Source organism: Leptosomus discolor, chromosome 2 (assembly GCF_034619465.1).
Source record: "Leptosomus discolor isolate bLepDis1 chromosome 2, bLepDis1.hap2, whole genome shotgun sequence".
NCBI classification, from domain to species: Eukaryota; Metazoa; Chordata; class Aves; order Leptosomiformes; family Leptosomidae; genus Leptosomus; species Leptosomus discolor.
This window is the reverse complement of record NC_141392.1, coordinates 522,966-539,385: the sequence shown is the minus strand read 5'-3', so window position 1 is coordinate 539,385 and position 16,420 is coordinate 522,966. Positions and strand designations below refer to the sequence as shown.

Below are 16,420 nucleotides of genomic sequence, written 5' to 3'. Positions count from 1 at the left end.
AGCATATGCAAAAGGTGACCCTAGAGATACTAAGATTAAAAGGTGCAAATCTGCAATTGGGTACAAAATATGTACTATGTTAAGTGCATATCTACATTGCATATTACACACGTGCCAAGTCTGTAGAAAGGAACAGTTCAAAGTGCAACTATAAGTTTCACAGAACATTAGTATAGAGGAAATTAAGATATTTGGAGATTAACTAGAACGTTCTCACAGCCTTTGGATATTCATAGTCCTTTCAGATGCACAGGATCCATTATGTACATCTACTGAACAGCTATGCAGAGAGGAACTAAGCGTAAAGCTCTCCGACCGCCTAACCACCTAAACGTGTCCTTGCCCTCCATGTTTGTGCTGTTAGTGAAACATGTATTCACAGGGTCTGGTTAAGTCTTCTAATACTAGTTGGATACTCCTGTTAAAAAAGAAATACAAGCCATGAAGAAAGAGATAAAACCAGATTATCGTGCGAGATTCCCAAGCTAACATGCTTTCTTTTAATACACTGTAACTTGCTTTTATTTTTTAGGATGCGGTATGAATGCTCACGAACACTCGCAGATAAGAACTAAGCTGCTGGTATAATTGGTTTAGTACAACTGCAGTAATTCCACCAGAACTTCTGCAGAAGTCAAAAATGAGGTGAAAAGTCAATTGTTCTACCAGTTCTTCTCCTTTAATGTGTCACAAGCTAGAGCATTACAGTACGATTTATGTCCAGCATCAACTTTAAGTAGTTCAGTTTAAAACCCACACAAGCATCAGCCAGAAAAGCAGACTGAATAAGCTAAAGGTTTGTGGTACAGTTGGAATTTAAATATATATTTTGCATCAGTAATGAGTGGTAAAAATAAGTTACCAAAATGGCAAGTTACGCAGTCTAAAAACCTGAAAAACTACAGTTCTGATAAGGAAATATGTTCATCAGGAAGCAAGGACAGCCCTTGCTATTACCTTCTCATGGCTGATTTTTTTATTTGCAGCACTAAAAAAAAAAAAAAAGCATGCTTTTTTCTGTTACCCAAAAAAAGGGATTAAGAAACTGAAGCCGTATTTGGCAATACTCAACACTGAAGCCTGCCAACGCCTCGTGCCGCACCGCGCAAAGCGAACTCCAGCGGACGCCCCTGGTGAGGGCGCGTTGCCACATGGACCATTACGTAACCACCGGCACACGGGAAACGCCGAGCGAGCGTGTCAGCACGGCGTCACGTAACCCCCGGGGGGTCAGAATTAGCCAGACTAACTGCCACGAAGGCTGAATGCTGCCTTACTTAGTGGAAGGAGAAGCTGGCCTTGCGAACCTTTTTTATTTCTCTTACATCTCCTTCAAGGGATTAATAGTACTGGGGGAAAAAAGGAGGCATGTGAAATACCATGCTGTTCAAAGCAAGACAGAGCAAGATGTTGTAAAACATAGTTAGGGAAGCATTATTTTTATTTTGTCATCATAAAATAACATTGTTTAAAGATCACACAAATTTGATAGGTCATCTTTTTTCTCCAACATTAAGCCAGCACTACAGTTGAGAAAGCTGTTCACCCATTTCTCTGTAAATTTACACTTTTAAGTAAAATAATTTGATTCTCTAAATAGGCATCGTAACTAATTTTGTCACGCAGTACGTATCTTGCTCCTTTGGTCAGAGATAGTAAATGAAGACTTCAAATACTTGTATCTTCAGTTTCTAAAAACCCAATATACATCCTTAACCAAGGAGTATTTACGCTACACACAAGCCATAGATACAAAATACACAGTATATACACATTTTGAAAACAAATTGGAATTTATAAAAACTCAATAGCCAAATCAAAGTAATTGAGGCACTAAATTAAAAGTAGTATCTTCATGTCTTGATTATACAGACTATGCTGTGAACAATCAGGACTGTTTCATAAATATATATTATCTACACAATTTGCTGTGCCAAAAAAGCCAGCCGTGTTTAAGCTCAAAAGAAAAATTGCACTTTGAGATTGTGACAGTTAACTTCTCGTTTTTCTCCCCAAATATAGTAATCTGGTCCTAGTGCTTTTGGCACCGGTACTGAGCTGTGGTTTTGATACACTTTCTTATAAAACACAAGGTTCTCTTATTTTGTTCATTAAAATTTGAAGAGTCTTAAACAAACCTAGAACTTTGATACAAATCTATATAGCTACAATTGCTTCATTAAATAATATACACAAATATGCTCTTCGATCTTAAAACACCTTGACAACTGGATACAAAACTGTCACTTGTGTTATCTCCAGCCTCCTTAATCTTATGCATTATCAGTCTGCAAGTGACTAAAATACGGTTTCTGGCCACATCTTGCACTAGATCACACCCCAGTGTACAAGGACAGAAAATAAATGTATAATAAAAAGATTGGATAAATTAGAAGGGGTTTCTTGGTCTTGAATTCTTCTCCAACTAGTAATGATGCAGCACTGTATGCAGCCCAAAAGACTCCAAACAACTGAAAAAGAAGATGAACAGTCTTAGCTGACACCCCAAGAAAATCTCTCCAAATATCAAGATAAAAACCAGTTCTTCTCTCAATATAATTAACAAGAAATCCCTCCAAAAGAATTTAGGGGGAATTTAGAATTTACACACACACACAGAAGATACTAGGCATATAAGCTTAAAGAAATATTTAACAAATAGGCATGTTATTTTCATTTCAGACATTTGTACCGAAGCTGCAACACACTGGAAATTTGAAACTTAACTGGATTAATAACTTTTCTTGACTGTACCCAACTATTAACCCCTCCCTTTCTTTAAGCAAAAGAGTCACTAGACTTGACTCTTCCTCCTACAATATATACCAGAGGATTAAATGACCATTTTTTATTTCAGGATTCATATGGCTCATAAGCTTTTATGGTGCCCCCACATTCCTATTCCTTCCAGGGGCAGTGACAAGCCTGACAAAACACAGTCGGTACCAAAACCTCCACTGATCACTAAGTTAAGAAAGAACCAGTTTAAAAGACTGGCAGAAAGCGACCTTACCTATGAATATCCACTACATCATATGAGGTGAGCATACATACTTTTAAAAAAATGGTCTTGAGGTCACTGAACCTGGCTCAAACCACAAACTAGCTAGGTTATAGCAACAAGTAATCAGACATTACTGTCCTCTAGCAGCATCCTGAATATTAATTTAAAAACCCAAACAAAACCAAACTGAAAATGGAGCAGTGCAAAACCACTGTAATCTTCTGCAAAGCACAAGACCAAAGAGGGCAGGCACAACAGGACTCCAGCAAGGAACTTTTTCCACAGATCTGTCAGAGAAGCTGGAGTTCCTTGAAGGATTGTGTGGCCTGTTCAACTGCCATTGAAAAAAACAAAAATTGCATGTGATTGCGTACTTCTGGTTTTGCTGCCTAACCTGGGACTGCAGAGATGGACAAGAAGGACAGTCAAGATCATGACTGAATTCCCTCAGATGCATTAGGAAACCTCAGCGAGACCTGGACAGGCTGGAGAGCTGGGTGGGGAGACATGGAATGGAGCATAGCAAGGGCCAGTGTAGAGTCTTGCATCTGGGAAAGAACAGCCCCAGGTACCAGTCCAGGCTGGGGACTGAGCTGTTGGAGAGCAGCATAGGGGAAAGGGACCTGGGGGGCCTGGTGGGCAGCAGGATGACCATGAGCCAGCAATGTGCCCTGGTGGCCAAGAAGGCCAGTGGCATCCTGGGGTGTATCGGAAGGGGTGTGGTCAGTAGCTGGAGAGAGGTTCTCCTCTCCCTCTGCTCTGCCCCGGTGAGACCCCATCTGGAATGGTGTGTCCAGTTCTGGGCCCCTTGGTTCAAGGAGGACGGGGAACTGCTGGAAAGAGTCCAGTGCAGAGCCACAAAGGTGATTAAGGGGGTGGAACATCTCCCTTCTGATGAAAGGCTGAGGGAGCTGGGTCTCCTGAGCTTGGAGAAGAGGAGACTGAGGGGTGACCTCATTAATGTTTATAAATACGTAAAGGGCGAGTGTCAGGAGGATGGAGCCGGGCTCTTCTCGGTGATGGCCAATGACAGGACAAGGGGCAACGGGTGCAAGCTGGAGCACAGGAGGTTCCACATTGACATAAGGAAAAACTTTTTCACTGTGAGGGTGGCAGAGCACTGGAACAGGCTGCCCAGAGAGCTGGTGGAGTCTCCTTCTCTGGAGACATTCAAAACCCGCCTGGACGCGTTCCTGGGTGACCTGCTCTGGGTGGTCCTGCTCTGGCAGGGGGGTTGGACTAGGTGATCTCCACAGGTCACTTCTGACCCCTAACGTTCTGTGAACTGCAGCAATTAAAACAATCGAGGTGCATTGCTTGAGCAGTTTACTTTGCTGATTGCAACTGGAGAAGATCCAACTGGAATTCCACTGTTAAGTTCCCCAACTTCAGGGCTGTGAAACGGTTCCCCAAGTGCAGAGCTCTCCAGCCATAAGAAGCAGTACTTGTCACAGCATAACCTGTTCTGGCCACGTGGGGCTTGCCCGGCACTTTCACACTACTGATGCAAAGGTAAGAACCTTGCACAGATTCGCCCTGAAGTTAATGTAAGACTGTCAGTAGGAATCAAGTAACAGAGGTTTCATTACCATATATTTATTTTCAAGATCTACATTAGTTACCTGGCAAGTTAATGATCTGCTTTCTGACTGTATCTCTTAACAGTAATTGCAAGTTACCAAATCACAAACACAGCAATTTTGTGATTTATCATACACTCTTCAATTATACTGTTTACCAGCAAGCTAAAAGGACAATCAAAAGAAATCAATCAAATCAACCGAACAAGAACTCTGAAAGCACACAGCTTAGCTACTAAGAGAATTTTCTCAGTCAACCTCTCCAAAAGTTCAGCAATAACTTCAAAGGCTATCTAAAAGGGTTTTAAGAAGTACTGGAAGTGTTCAAGAATGTTGTGTAGTTCTGGGATCTATCAGTTTCATAAAAGGTGGTATCAGGCAGGTTATTCTTGCTTTGTGCCTTACATGCCACATGCGCAAAACCAGAACGAGGCTCACCTCTCTGCAAAGGGTACCGAGAGCTTTGTACTGCTACTGCTACGGGAAGGTCTCGGAACAATGACTAACGTCACGCTCGTGCAGCAGGAACTAAAAATAAACTGGATTATGGGGGAAGCGATGGAACAGCTTGTTTTCAGATTCTTCATTTTGAGGTTTAATTATGCATCCTCTTCTCAAAATTATAAACCTATTTATTTTTAATGCAAATATTATAGCACAGCCAAATACCTAACCAGAAGCTAGCCTGATAACAACAGGTGTTATTATAGCAACAGCCCTGTATATCCCCAAGTACTCCAACACTGGAAACAGAACTCACTTAGCAGTCACGTCCGTCACGCTGACCACAAGGATCACAGGGCTCACCTTGTAGTTCTAAACATTCTGACACACCGTTATGTTGTCGTGAACAGATTCATACTTTAAGTGTTAGGCAAGTGACTCAAAAATAACTGTAACAATTCTCAATAGATGATACTGAACTTACTTTTATTAGGGTAGAAACAACTTCAAACGATCCAACCACCAAAAGTACAGGTGCTACGACAATGAGGGGAAGTAGGGAATATCCTATCACACCAAGAACTTGGCCATAAGCAACCTGAAATTTTCAAGCACAAAAACAAGCTTTGTAGTACTCAATCTTGTCACCAAACACAATTTGATCTTGTTATGACAGTATGAATGGCAGTAATAATGTGTTAGGTATTCATGAAATTTCAGCTGAAGGAAGCTTGCTAGTATGAAAATTGTTTTTGTATGCTACCCCCTAGAACTCTCTAATTAATCATCCAGTTCTCTTAGAAATATGTTGTTGTTTGGGGTTTTTTTAACACTGTAAATGACAATTTTACCACTTCCAAGGGAAGTATCTATACAGGTTAAGATATGTAATTCCACCCACCCCTCACATTTCCATGTTCCACCTCAAGGAGTTCTTAACTGCCCCTTTCCCTGGAGCGTACATACGATACCCAGGCAGCACAGAACTAGAACAGACCTCTCAGTCGTCAGCTGTAGTCCTGGCTGTCACAAGCAGCAAAGATATAATTTTCTGCACTAACATGCTCATATCCATTATATATAAGAAATACAGAAAGTCCATGAATGCTTTTGGCATCAGTGGAAGACCTAGAACCTGATCCCTCTAAGGCACAGAAATTTTCTGATTTCCAGTTTAAATTTACTATGAATATCATAAACAGATTTGTTCGAAGTATTTCTGTTTTTAGCTTCATGGGGATCAAAATGTCTGATTTTCCCCTACTACAGTTTGGAATGCTCCTGGGCCCAGCTAGGCTTCTTGGATTTAACAGGAAAAACAGTGGCAAGACAACTGACCGTCTTGCAAGCAATCCTCTGTGGCCATTGATCTTTCACAGTGAACTGTGCAGACCTACACTTTCTCCCAGTTTATACATCCTGTTAATCCCACATTTTGAGCCACAAAACAGACTGATTTAAGGGCATCTGGATTCTGCTGGTATGCAGAAATACCGTGCAAGTACATTTATAAAAGCTTTTTCTTTCAAAACAGTGTTCACTCAAGAAGACTCTAGCAATTATGATCAAAAGGAATACCAGTAAATGTAAATAACGTAAGAAGTCTGCCACACTAGTTCATCATTAATGCAAGATGCACAGTAAAAACACAAAAACCAAGTATCACTGAACATTCAGTCTTCACGACACAGTTCAATGCATTTTATGCTGCAGAGCCATTTTAGGAAGTTTCTACGCTCCCGACTGCTCCGCTGTAGCTGTCTGTGGGCCTTGCTGTAAGCCATGTTTTGTTGTTGACACACGAACTGCTTAGTGACTCAGTTTGTAAACAGCTGTTCAAGCCCTGCTGCTGCAAACAGCTGGAGGGAGGGATGGAGGCCAGAACTTCGTCTGGCCTTGCAGCTGAAGAACATGCACTGACTCATCCTTCAATGGGGGTGAACTGCATCAGGCCAAGGATGAAAACAGACACTGGTAGGTGCTCGACCCACAAGGGCATTATACAACTGCTGTTAGCCCCATTTGTTTAAAAAAAAAAAAAAAAAAAAAAAAAAAAGAAAAAAAAAGAGAATAAAAAGAAAGTTTAACTAAAGGGCAGTGCAAGAGCAGTGCAAAGGAGAAGAAAGAGTCCCGTTTAGCTCAGTGACCAAAGGATTGAAAGCTCTTGTCCCTCTTGAATGGACTTCAGTTCTGGACCACAGGCACCTGTCAGGATTTCTGGGACTCATACCACAAATTTCCAGACTGTTTATCTCATTCAGCGTGCCATCCATCACACAGAAAGATGAGCATCTCTGTATTTTAGATTTTGTTTTGGAGACCAAGGACCTGAAATGTAGGTGTTACACCTACCAACTGCATCCATTCTTAGTCGGCTACAAGGTACAAAGCCAAGCACCAAGAAAACCCAACTACAACTGAAAAATGTAGCCAAGAGACTTTACATTACCCCCTTCTACATCTTTTTCACATGCAGGTACTTACTTCTCCTCCAAGAACCCTGGCCAGTAAAAAAATTGTCAAGGATCCAAATATCCAAATAGTTATAATCCAAGAAACAACCTTAAGAGATAAAGAACAATTCATTACATTACTCATTTTCACTGTGAGAAATAAAAACTCATTTCTATTAATCACATTCACTGCAGGGATTTTATTATGCAAAACTGAATTCCGAATTGTGGCAGGAACAGTTTTACTTAATACCACAAAGCAACTTCAGAATAGAATTCAGAGGTTAAATCTACAGAATCACATTAATAGTAAGTCTGGCGAACATGGAAAGCACATGCCGTATGTTTTGTAAGTATTGTAATATTGCAGCAGAGTAGGAAGAGTTTAGTTAGAACTAAAGCCAAGACCACCCTAGCTAAGTGTCTTCACATCCTGCCTATTACAAGATGCGGGCTCAAACTTCAAAAAGTCAGCCCAACCAATATACAAAGGGTTGGAACTCTGCTTCTTTCATCCATAAAGATGCCACTTTATTCTTTACTCAAACTGAGAACGCTCAGAAGACGACACAGGGCCCTAACTCTCAGTAGAATTTGATGATGATTACAACTTAATAAACAGCCTCAGGCTCCTGGGACAAAGTCTGTCATTTTTTTCTTGCTGCTTTCATTGCTCTGCTCTTAAACTGAAGAAGAAATCTTAAAATCATTCTCTGGTTTAACAGACTCTTCAAAGTAACTTAACTATCCTTGGAGTTGAGCCACTGGGAGGACTAGACGTGAAGCTCTCCCTTTTGGAATACCTTTTTAGAAGGAAACAACAATATGACTCCAGTCGCCGTACTGCCAAACGTACAATGGCTGAACTTAAAAACAAAGTTAGCACTCAATTCAGTATTTTGCTTAAATAAAAGCTCAAGATTCTCAGAAGAGTCAAACAGGGGAAAACAGATAAAAACCACAGCACCACTTAAGAAAAACCAGCTTTGTGCTGTCTGTGAAAATAGCACACGGCCTCCTTTTTCTTCCTGCTTTCCTCTGCCATCTAGAAGACGACGACCAGATTGAAGTCTTCGAGCAGGAATACTCACCTCTCTCCAGCTTACAGCCCACCATCCAGTTCATCTAGCCTGGCTGCTGTCAGTCATCCTGTTACTAGCAACCAGCCTTCCCTCCTCACCCATACCCAGCACCCTTATGTCGGCAAGGCGAAGCCACTGCTCCTAACCGACACCGGCCGTCCCGCCCACGTACAGCGGGGACATCAACTGCAGAAGGTGTTTATCTGGCGTGGGATCAAGGAATGGTCCTCGCTTTCCCTAGGAGACAGCTAAGTGGTCCACCAAGAAGACCTGAATACTGCACTGGTTTAGTCTACTCACTTCAAGTCTCATAGAAACAAGACACGGAGAGCGAGTTCTTAGTCAGCACTTGGTACACCACACGGAAGCCAGAGGTCGCAAAGGGAATGATTTTACCTCACCACTCACAAAAATCCCTGCACAAGCACATTCTGCTACTTTACGTATGGCTTACACACACAGTCATACAGATTTCCGAAGCAGGATCACCTAGGCTCGCATTGGAATTGTGACTGTAAGTGATACCGCTTCTCTATTTCAAGCTGAACGTAAAGAAAAAAAGCTAATGATGCTGATGGAGGCCAATTAAATCTGCATAACGCCTGTGAATAGCTATTCACCCTGGAGTTCAAAAGGAATTACAGAAAAAGTCTGCTGACCAAAGGGAAGTTACTTGATTCTAATTGAGCAGGAAGGACAAAACAGCAAATGGCACTAACAAAGATTAAATATACCAGATAACAGCAGTGATATAGTACAAATTAAACAACTAGCTTTATTTGTCGGGAAATTAAAATTTGTGGTATCCAAACAAATCTTCTTCAGTAACATTTTTTAGTAATAAAAACCATGTTAACAAAAGGTCACAATTAAAATGGAAAGATTCACTAATCTGGCTATAAACCCATTAGTATCAATCTGTTTCCTCTAGAAACCACATCTTTCTTTTGTTTTACTGTATAAAAACAAACCTGACATTCCATCATGATTAAGTTATCCGTGGGCTATTTAATACATTTCTTACTGCTGTCTTTCTACATATTAACTTGAGAAACAGCATGTGAAATGCCCCGCATTAGTATGTGAAGAAAAGACTTTCTACCTACGTAAGAATGCAAATTGCTTAGCAATCATGTCCCCAGATTTAGTCTAGATTTCTTTTTAGGTAGAAGGCTTACACCTACCTTAAATTGTCCATATAATGAAATCATTGAGAAGAAGAGGACAACTGCCAGAGGACCCCAAAAGTCTGGATTGTCTCTCACTACCTGCCTATTAAACCCAAGAGATGGCATAGGCATCAACACACATCGAATTTTGTAGTAAATATCCTTCAGATCAATGTCGAGTTCCTCCCTGAAATTGCAAAGCACGAGAGCATTACTACACACCACAGTAACAAAACAGAGCATGAAAAGAAGTGCAGGGGCAAACAGCAGGTTTGTAGAGCAAGTCTCCTGTCGCTGACAGGGCTTTCTGAAGGCATGACTAGCAAAGGAACAGATCATCCGCAACAAAACGAAGAATCATAGCCTAACTCTGTTCATGAAAGTTTGGTACAAGGCTTTGATTTATGGCTTTTTCCTCAGAAAAGCTGAAGCAAAAAATAAACAGACATGATTTACCACAATTTCTCTTTAAAAAAAAAGAAATTAAATTCTGTCCATTGGGTGTCTCATGGCAATTTCAGAACTGCTATTACTGAAGCTATTTCAGAATTGGTATTACTAACCTGTGACTAAATAACAAAAACTGTTCTTTAACACAACCCTGAATCTAAGGAGCAGACTAGAAGCATCCTTTTTCCTCTATTTATCTAAACAGTCTGTAGCACACCTGTATTTTACTCTGAAAACTGTGTAACACAAATAGTTCCTGTCTGGAAACAATTATTTGTCATGGCCTAGCGCTTCTGACAGTTTCTCACGTGAACAAACTCTTTCGCATGAAGCTGACCGCTACCTCACCTAGGAAGTGATGGAGCTGTAACAGGAAGCAAGTGTCTGGAGCCAGGCTGGCCAGTGAGAAAGCAAGAAGTCTCAGAGCACTCTGTGGAACAAGATGCCTGCGTGGTGGTACTGCACTGGTGGACTTCCCTTGGCGGGCTGCTGTCCTTTGAACCCTTAGCAGGATTCAGGTTACAAGGCTTCGTTACAGCACATGTTCCGGGAACGGTCAGAACTGCATAAAAGCTGCTACGTGAAAGTCAGATTAAGGTCTCCTCTGCTGGGATGATTACATTCATCCTGTTTACCACAAACTGACCATTTCCCTGGCACGTTCTCCCCTCCTCCAGCGATCAGCGGCTTTGAACACCAAGCTGTCTTTGAATCACAGACTTGGAGTTTGTGGTATAAAAAGCAATACAAAAGAGGGAATTCGTATGCTGTCGCCTCAGTACACCATTCTGTTTCTTGATTAAAAGTTACAGTTTACAGAACAGACTTATCCACACAAGAAGCTACTTCTGCACACTTTAAATTACTTTTCAAGTAGCAGTTTCACTATTAGGCTCTCCAGACACCTGTTCTCTCCCAACCCTCTCATCTGAGTTCTCCAGAGTACTCTCTTGCTCACTCCATTTTTTTTAAAGCATCATTATCTTTAATTCATAGACGAAAACACTTGAGACACTGCGAATGAAAGTGTTGAGGTTCAGAACAGACTGAGGCCCAGGCTGCCTGACTCGGAGTTTAGTAACCTTCAGATACCAACTTTCTCCAGCCAATCATGTTTCTGTGAACAGAACAAGGGATGCAGAGATCTTCACTTTTTGTCTCTCAACACTAACAGCCTTTTAATCTGGCTTTCTAATAAAAGATAGCATCAAAGATCATAAAGTTTGTGCTACGTTGCTTCTAGCATCCCTACTGTAATAAACACAATTCACAATGTTTTCACTTCAGAGTAACTGACACGCTTTACTTCAATGTACTCAGCGTGAATCTTTACCCAGGACTGTCTTGGCCTCCGATTCTTTGACAGCATTAAGAAACTCGCAACATCAGCACAAAAGATAGAAAGAACACAATCTAATTTTTTTAACCACTACAAGATCAACAGGCAAGAGCAGAAAAGCCATAAGAGCTTTATACTTATACAGATTAATGAAACTGCATTTCACTTCCTCCTTCCTTCCTCACCTACAGCGAATAACAAGTCTCTCTTTTACATTAAAAATAAAACCCATAATGAGAAAATAAAATAATGTTTTCATTCCTGCACCAGAAAACTCATTGGTGAAGTAATCTGTCAGAATTCTAGTCACAGCAAAAGGCTGTGGGACAATTTGAGAGGCTTCAAGTTGTTTGTTTTTCCTACGCAGCTTATAAAGACAGATACCCCAAATTAATTATGACATACAGGAGCGGCTTGTTATCTTCTGGGTCATCATCTTCCACTTCCAGAAGCCAGCCATACCCCCTCTGTCTTAGGAATGTAGTTGCAGTCGATTCTTTGATGAATTCTCCTCCAAGATTTAGTTTAACATCTGGTGTTGTTATGGAGCCACTAAGATCTTCGAGAAGAAGGGAGAGAAAGAGATACCTTTTTTATGTCTTGCCAAAAGCCACTTGATTTCAGAAGAAGTGGGAGATAAAACGACAGACATACAAAGCTACACATGGTGGTCATCACCACAAAATATTCAAAGTTACAGAATAAAACTGTACTTTCACAGATACACAACTTGAAAGGGTACTGCTGGGTTTAATGCAATAGTAACAGTTGGTTTGGGTCTCAAATCACCAAGTTTTAGCTTCTAGATGGAACTCTTGTTTTGAAGACACAGTGTTATGGCATGACAGAAAGCCTTCGGCTGGTGCTTTATCATTAAGCATTTAAAAGCATAAAAGGAGGTACAGTATGATGAGACTTTCATTAGTTCAGTTGTGGATTATTTAACACTTTTTTTGCTGACCACAGTACACGTCTTTTGGAACCCACTCCTGCACAGTGGCATTGTTTCAGCCAAAACTGTTCTGTGCTTTCATGTCCAATTTTTCATGAAAGGAAAATATTTGTCGATGTTTTCATTTGTAGCCTGCCTCTAATACAGTATTTTTCTGACATTTTCAGCTATCAGAGATCCTTAGGCTTCAGCCAGTAAGAAGAAATACAAGGAGTTCTCGCCAACATACTATGATCTTGCTCTGCCCCAGTACTAAAACAAAGAGCAATTTATGTATGTTCTGGCTATGTCGGAGTCACCAATAAACACTAATTTTATTCTGTCATTGTATCCAGTTATATACAGATGAAAAATACAAAAGAGTAACTGAAAATAGATGAAGCAAAATGAAGAAAGACAAAAATAAAGAAGAGGCGAACACTTGTTCCTTCAGGACATCATGGATTTCCATCATTTGCTGAAAAGGAAAAATCCAAACAGAAACACGTAAACTCTTTGCAGAAATCTTATTATAAATGTATTGAGAAACAAAAACTCTTTCCTCATCCAGCACTTCTTCACTTCACCAAAGAACATCTTATTTTGCCTTTCTATTGTTTGTGTTCTTCACACAAGAGAGTTCCCAGGCACAGACTTCCCCAAACCCCTGTCTACCGCAAGTATCTCTCACACACGTACTCACAGAGGCAAGTCGGGCCAGGTTTGCCGATTACATTTGCGACACCTTCTATCAAAACACAACACAAATGGAATTTGTACAGTGGCAGAATTTCAGAGTCTTCAGCTAGCACGTCTGAGGTGTTCCCTGATCACCCACTGTCACAGTTCATTTAACAGAATTCTCCTTCCCAAATCAGCTTGCTAGGCCACTCAAGCTTAAATTTAAGCTTCTCCATAAATGCTTTTCAACCGGTTCATAATCACAAGAGTCAATGATGCATTGCTTTGATTCTTGGAACACCATCTGCACAGGAACCTTGTGAAGACCACCGTAACTTAAAGAATTTCTCTTTGTTCCTGTCAGTATGGGCACACGCACACTGTTCTCACCAGACAGAAACAAAGCCTTCCTCTGCTCTTCACAGAGGGAGGAAAACCCAAAACGGTCTTCTGAACGCCGGGGTGTCAAGACAGAGAACGCCTCAGCAGTTTTCTATTGTCACTGGGACCCTACTGTCTTTTAAAAGTATTTGTTTGTGCTACAACATAACACTCGTCCGCTAGTCTTTGTGCATGAGCATGGCTGTCAAAACAAGCAAACCTAACAGTCCAACGAGTCGTTTGTTTTTCCTTTCTCAGCGACCACTGACAATCCATCCTGAGGCGGGGAATCTTCTACACAAGGCTTATTCTCCAAAACTCTTTTCAGCAGTCGATGATTGCTGAATACCTACAATCATACTTTTTAATCATGAAACCTATATTAACACGATTTTGCAAAACATCTCAGGTGGGACACAACGCTGTAGAAACCAAGGAAAAAAAAAAATCCACCACCTCCTCTTCTACAGCCTGCTTTGCATGAGGCAGTTAACAGCAGGGCAACCGAGCGCTGAAGGATCTGCCAGGAACTGATGGTTCTGACGCTCACTAGCAACAGCTAGGGTGCCTCCGCTGCTACCGTCTCAGGCAGAACACCACGGATGTAAAACGGAGGTCTCACACGCCTCTTTTCAACCAGGCATTGAGGAAAACCAGCTTTCAAGACAGCCTTTGCTCTAAATTTTGAACAAGCAGTACAAAAGGAATTAAAAAAAAAAAAACCACCAAAAAACAAAACCCCAACAGTCTGTCCTTTATACCTTATCTCTCCACTTAAAGTGAGAGCCCTCTCCAGCATTCTTTCCCACAAACAGCTCCTACCTCTCATGGAAATAAGATGGGAAAATAAGACAGCTTATACTTTTATTTTTCATACAGAACAAGATTTGAGAAACAGTCAGAAATTGGAGTGCAAAGTGTGGCTTTTTAATTTAGAAATACCAAGCTGTTTAACTTGGCTTATGCTTTTGTTGTTAGGGCAGGTGTCCGCAGCGCTTCCGTGCCAGTACCTCACTTGATCAGGCAGCAGATCACACCGCACTTGTGTTTGTAAAGGACACAGAGCTGAGCTCCAGTTCAACACATCCTACCAGAAAGGTAGCTGCATGGGACTGGGTTCAGCACTGCTCAATAAATACTTCCAGGGGGAATCCAGAGAGTTTCCATTCAGAGGTTCATGGATCCTTTTTCAGGCCAAGGTGGAGAAGAAAAACAAAACGAACAAAGAAACAAACCAACCACAGCCAAGATCGTACTGGTTGATTAGTATTCCTTGTCAGACGGACTGGGAAGTTCACCAAAGAACACCCGTTCTACAGCAGCTTTCCCACGTCAGTAATTCTTTTCCAAGGTGGGACACACGAGTCAGGATTTACAGGACTCCCTGACCCCATCTGCCACCACAGCAGTAACTACACCCATACATAAAGTAGAACGCTTGCTGTTTAACCGGGTAGAGCCCCAAAGGTCATTCTCCACCAAAATAAGCCGGCACAGCGGTGACTCCTGCATGTTCATTTTCGCAGTCTTAAGGCGGATCTTCGTGGCCCGCTGGTACACCGCGGCTATTTATGCAGCAGTCCGGCAGGGGCCACACGTCACCCCCCGCACGACACTCGGGGCTTCTTTTCCCCCTCATTACTGCCCCGGCACGGCGGCCCCGGCACCCTCCTCCCCAGCCGCGAACGGCGCTCCCAGCAGCGCGGGCAGGAGGAGCGCTCTGCACAAAACTCGTCACCGCTCCGTCACGTCACCGGCCACAACCTCGACCACGGCTGTCGGAGAACCCCAGAAACGGACACCACGGCCGGCCCTGCCGCGCCGGTGCCTCCGCCAGGCGGATCCCGCAGCGACTCACACCCGCGTTTAAGCGCCGCTCCCGCCACCCTCCTGCACCGGAGCCAGCTCGGCCAGCCCGCTCCGCCTCCAGCCACGCCACCAGCCCCGGGGTGGGGGAGGAGGGCAAGGGCGGCGCCCCGAGCCCCAGCAGCACGGGAGCGCCCGCTCCCCCGGGCCCGGCTGAGCTCTTCTCCCGGGGAAGGCGGAGCGGCCCCAGCCGCAGCCCCGCGCTCACCTTCGGCGTCGGCCGAGGAGACAAAGGTGAAGTCCCCGCTGCTGGGCGCAAAGAGCGGCGGCTGCTGCGGGCCCGGGGGCTGCATCTCCCCGCCCTCCGCGGGGGCTGCGGGGCCGGTGGGGGCGGCGAGCGGGCACCAGGGCCTGGGGCCTCCCCCGATCCCTCCTGCGGCGGCGGCCGGCACCGACACGCAGCGCGCAGCCGCCTCACAGGGCAACAACAAGCGACACCGCCCCTCCGATTGGCCGCTTGCAAGGCGCGCCCTGACTGGCCGTCGCAGGGCCAATGCTGACTGGCTCCCCGGCTCTGCCTCGGGGAGTGAGGTCACTCCGACTCCGGTATAAAGCTCCTCCTGATTGGACAAAACATGCCCTGACCGCTGGGCGACGCAGAGGCGGCAGGCGGCTGTGTGGAGGGCACGCGCGTCGTCGCGCTCCCGGTTGAAGGCTGGCGTCAGCACCCGGCTCCTGCGTCATCGTTCGGCCACCGTCAGCTGTGGCCTCACGGGGGCTTCCTCCCCCCACCCGCCTTCGCGGGCGGCCCCGGGCACCGCGCGGAGGCCCCTCGGCGGCGCAGGGCGTTGGGGCTGCGGCCCGGGGCTCCGCCCGCCCCCTGGCCGTGCCCCCTCCGCGGCGCCCTGCGCTGTTGGCGCTCCGGGACCCGCGGGTGAGAGCGCAGCGGGTCGGTGCGGTGCGCGAGAGCCGCGCCAGGAGGTGGTCCCGGGAAATCCCCTACTTTCACCGCCCCACCCCCCCCCAGTATTCTTCCAGCAAGCGCCTTCCCGGCGGCCGGCTGGCCCTGCGAAGGTGAGAGCCGGCCTCCCGCTCCCGCA

General features: G+C 44.0%; 1 protein-coding gene across 1 annotated transcript; it reads right to left on the bottom strand.

Annotated features, from left to right (window-relative positions):
* Nucleotides 1-1,423: 1,423 nt before the first annotated feature.
* On the bottom strand, nt 1,424-15,673 carry YIPF4 (Yip1 domain family member 4). Its single transcript, XM_086461817.1, has 6 exons — nt 15,589-15,673; nt 11,927-12,080; nt 9,748-9,919; nt 7,513-7,590; nt 5,513-5,626; nt 1,424-2,471 (listed from the first exon to the last, which is right to left on the bottom strand). The coding sequence occupies exons 1-6, from the start codon at nt 15,671-15,673 to the stop codon at nt 2,334-2,336; spliced, it is 741 nt and encodes a 246-aa protein (XP_086317943.1). The 3' UTR covers nt 1,424-2,333.
* Nucleotides 15,674-16,420: the final 747 nt, after the last annotated feature.

Bases quoted from the DNA above. Each gene is read 5' to 3' on its own strand.
- YIPF4 (XM_086461817.1), bottom strand. From the start codon at position 15,673: ATGCAGCCCCCGGGCCCGCAGCAGCCGCCGCTCTTTGCGCCCAGCAGC. The intron at 12,081-15,588 runs GTGAGCGCGGGG...TTCTTCTCGAAG, and splicing joins CTCCTCGGCCGACGCCGAAG to ATCTTAGTGGCTCCATAACA. The intron at 2,472-5,512 runs GTAAGTTCAGTA...CTTCTTTTTCAG, and splicing joins TTGTTTCTACCCTAATAAAA to TTGTTTGGAGTCTTTTGGGC.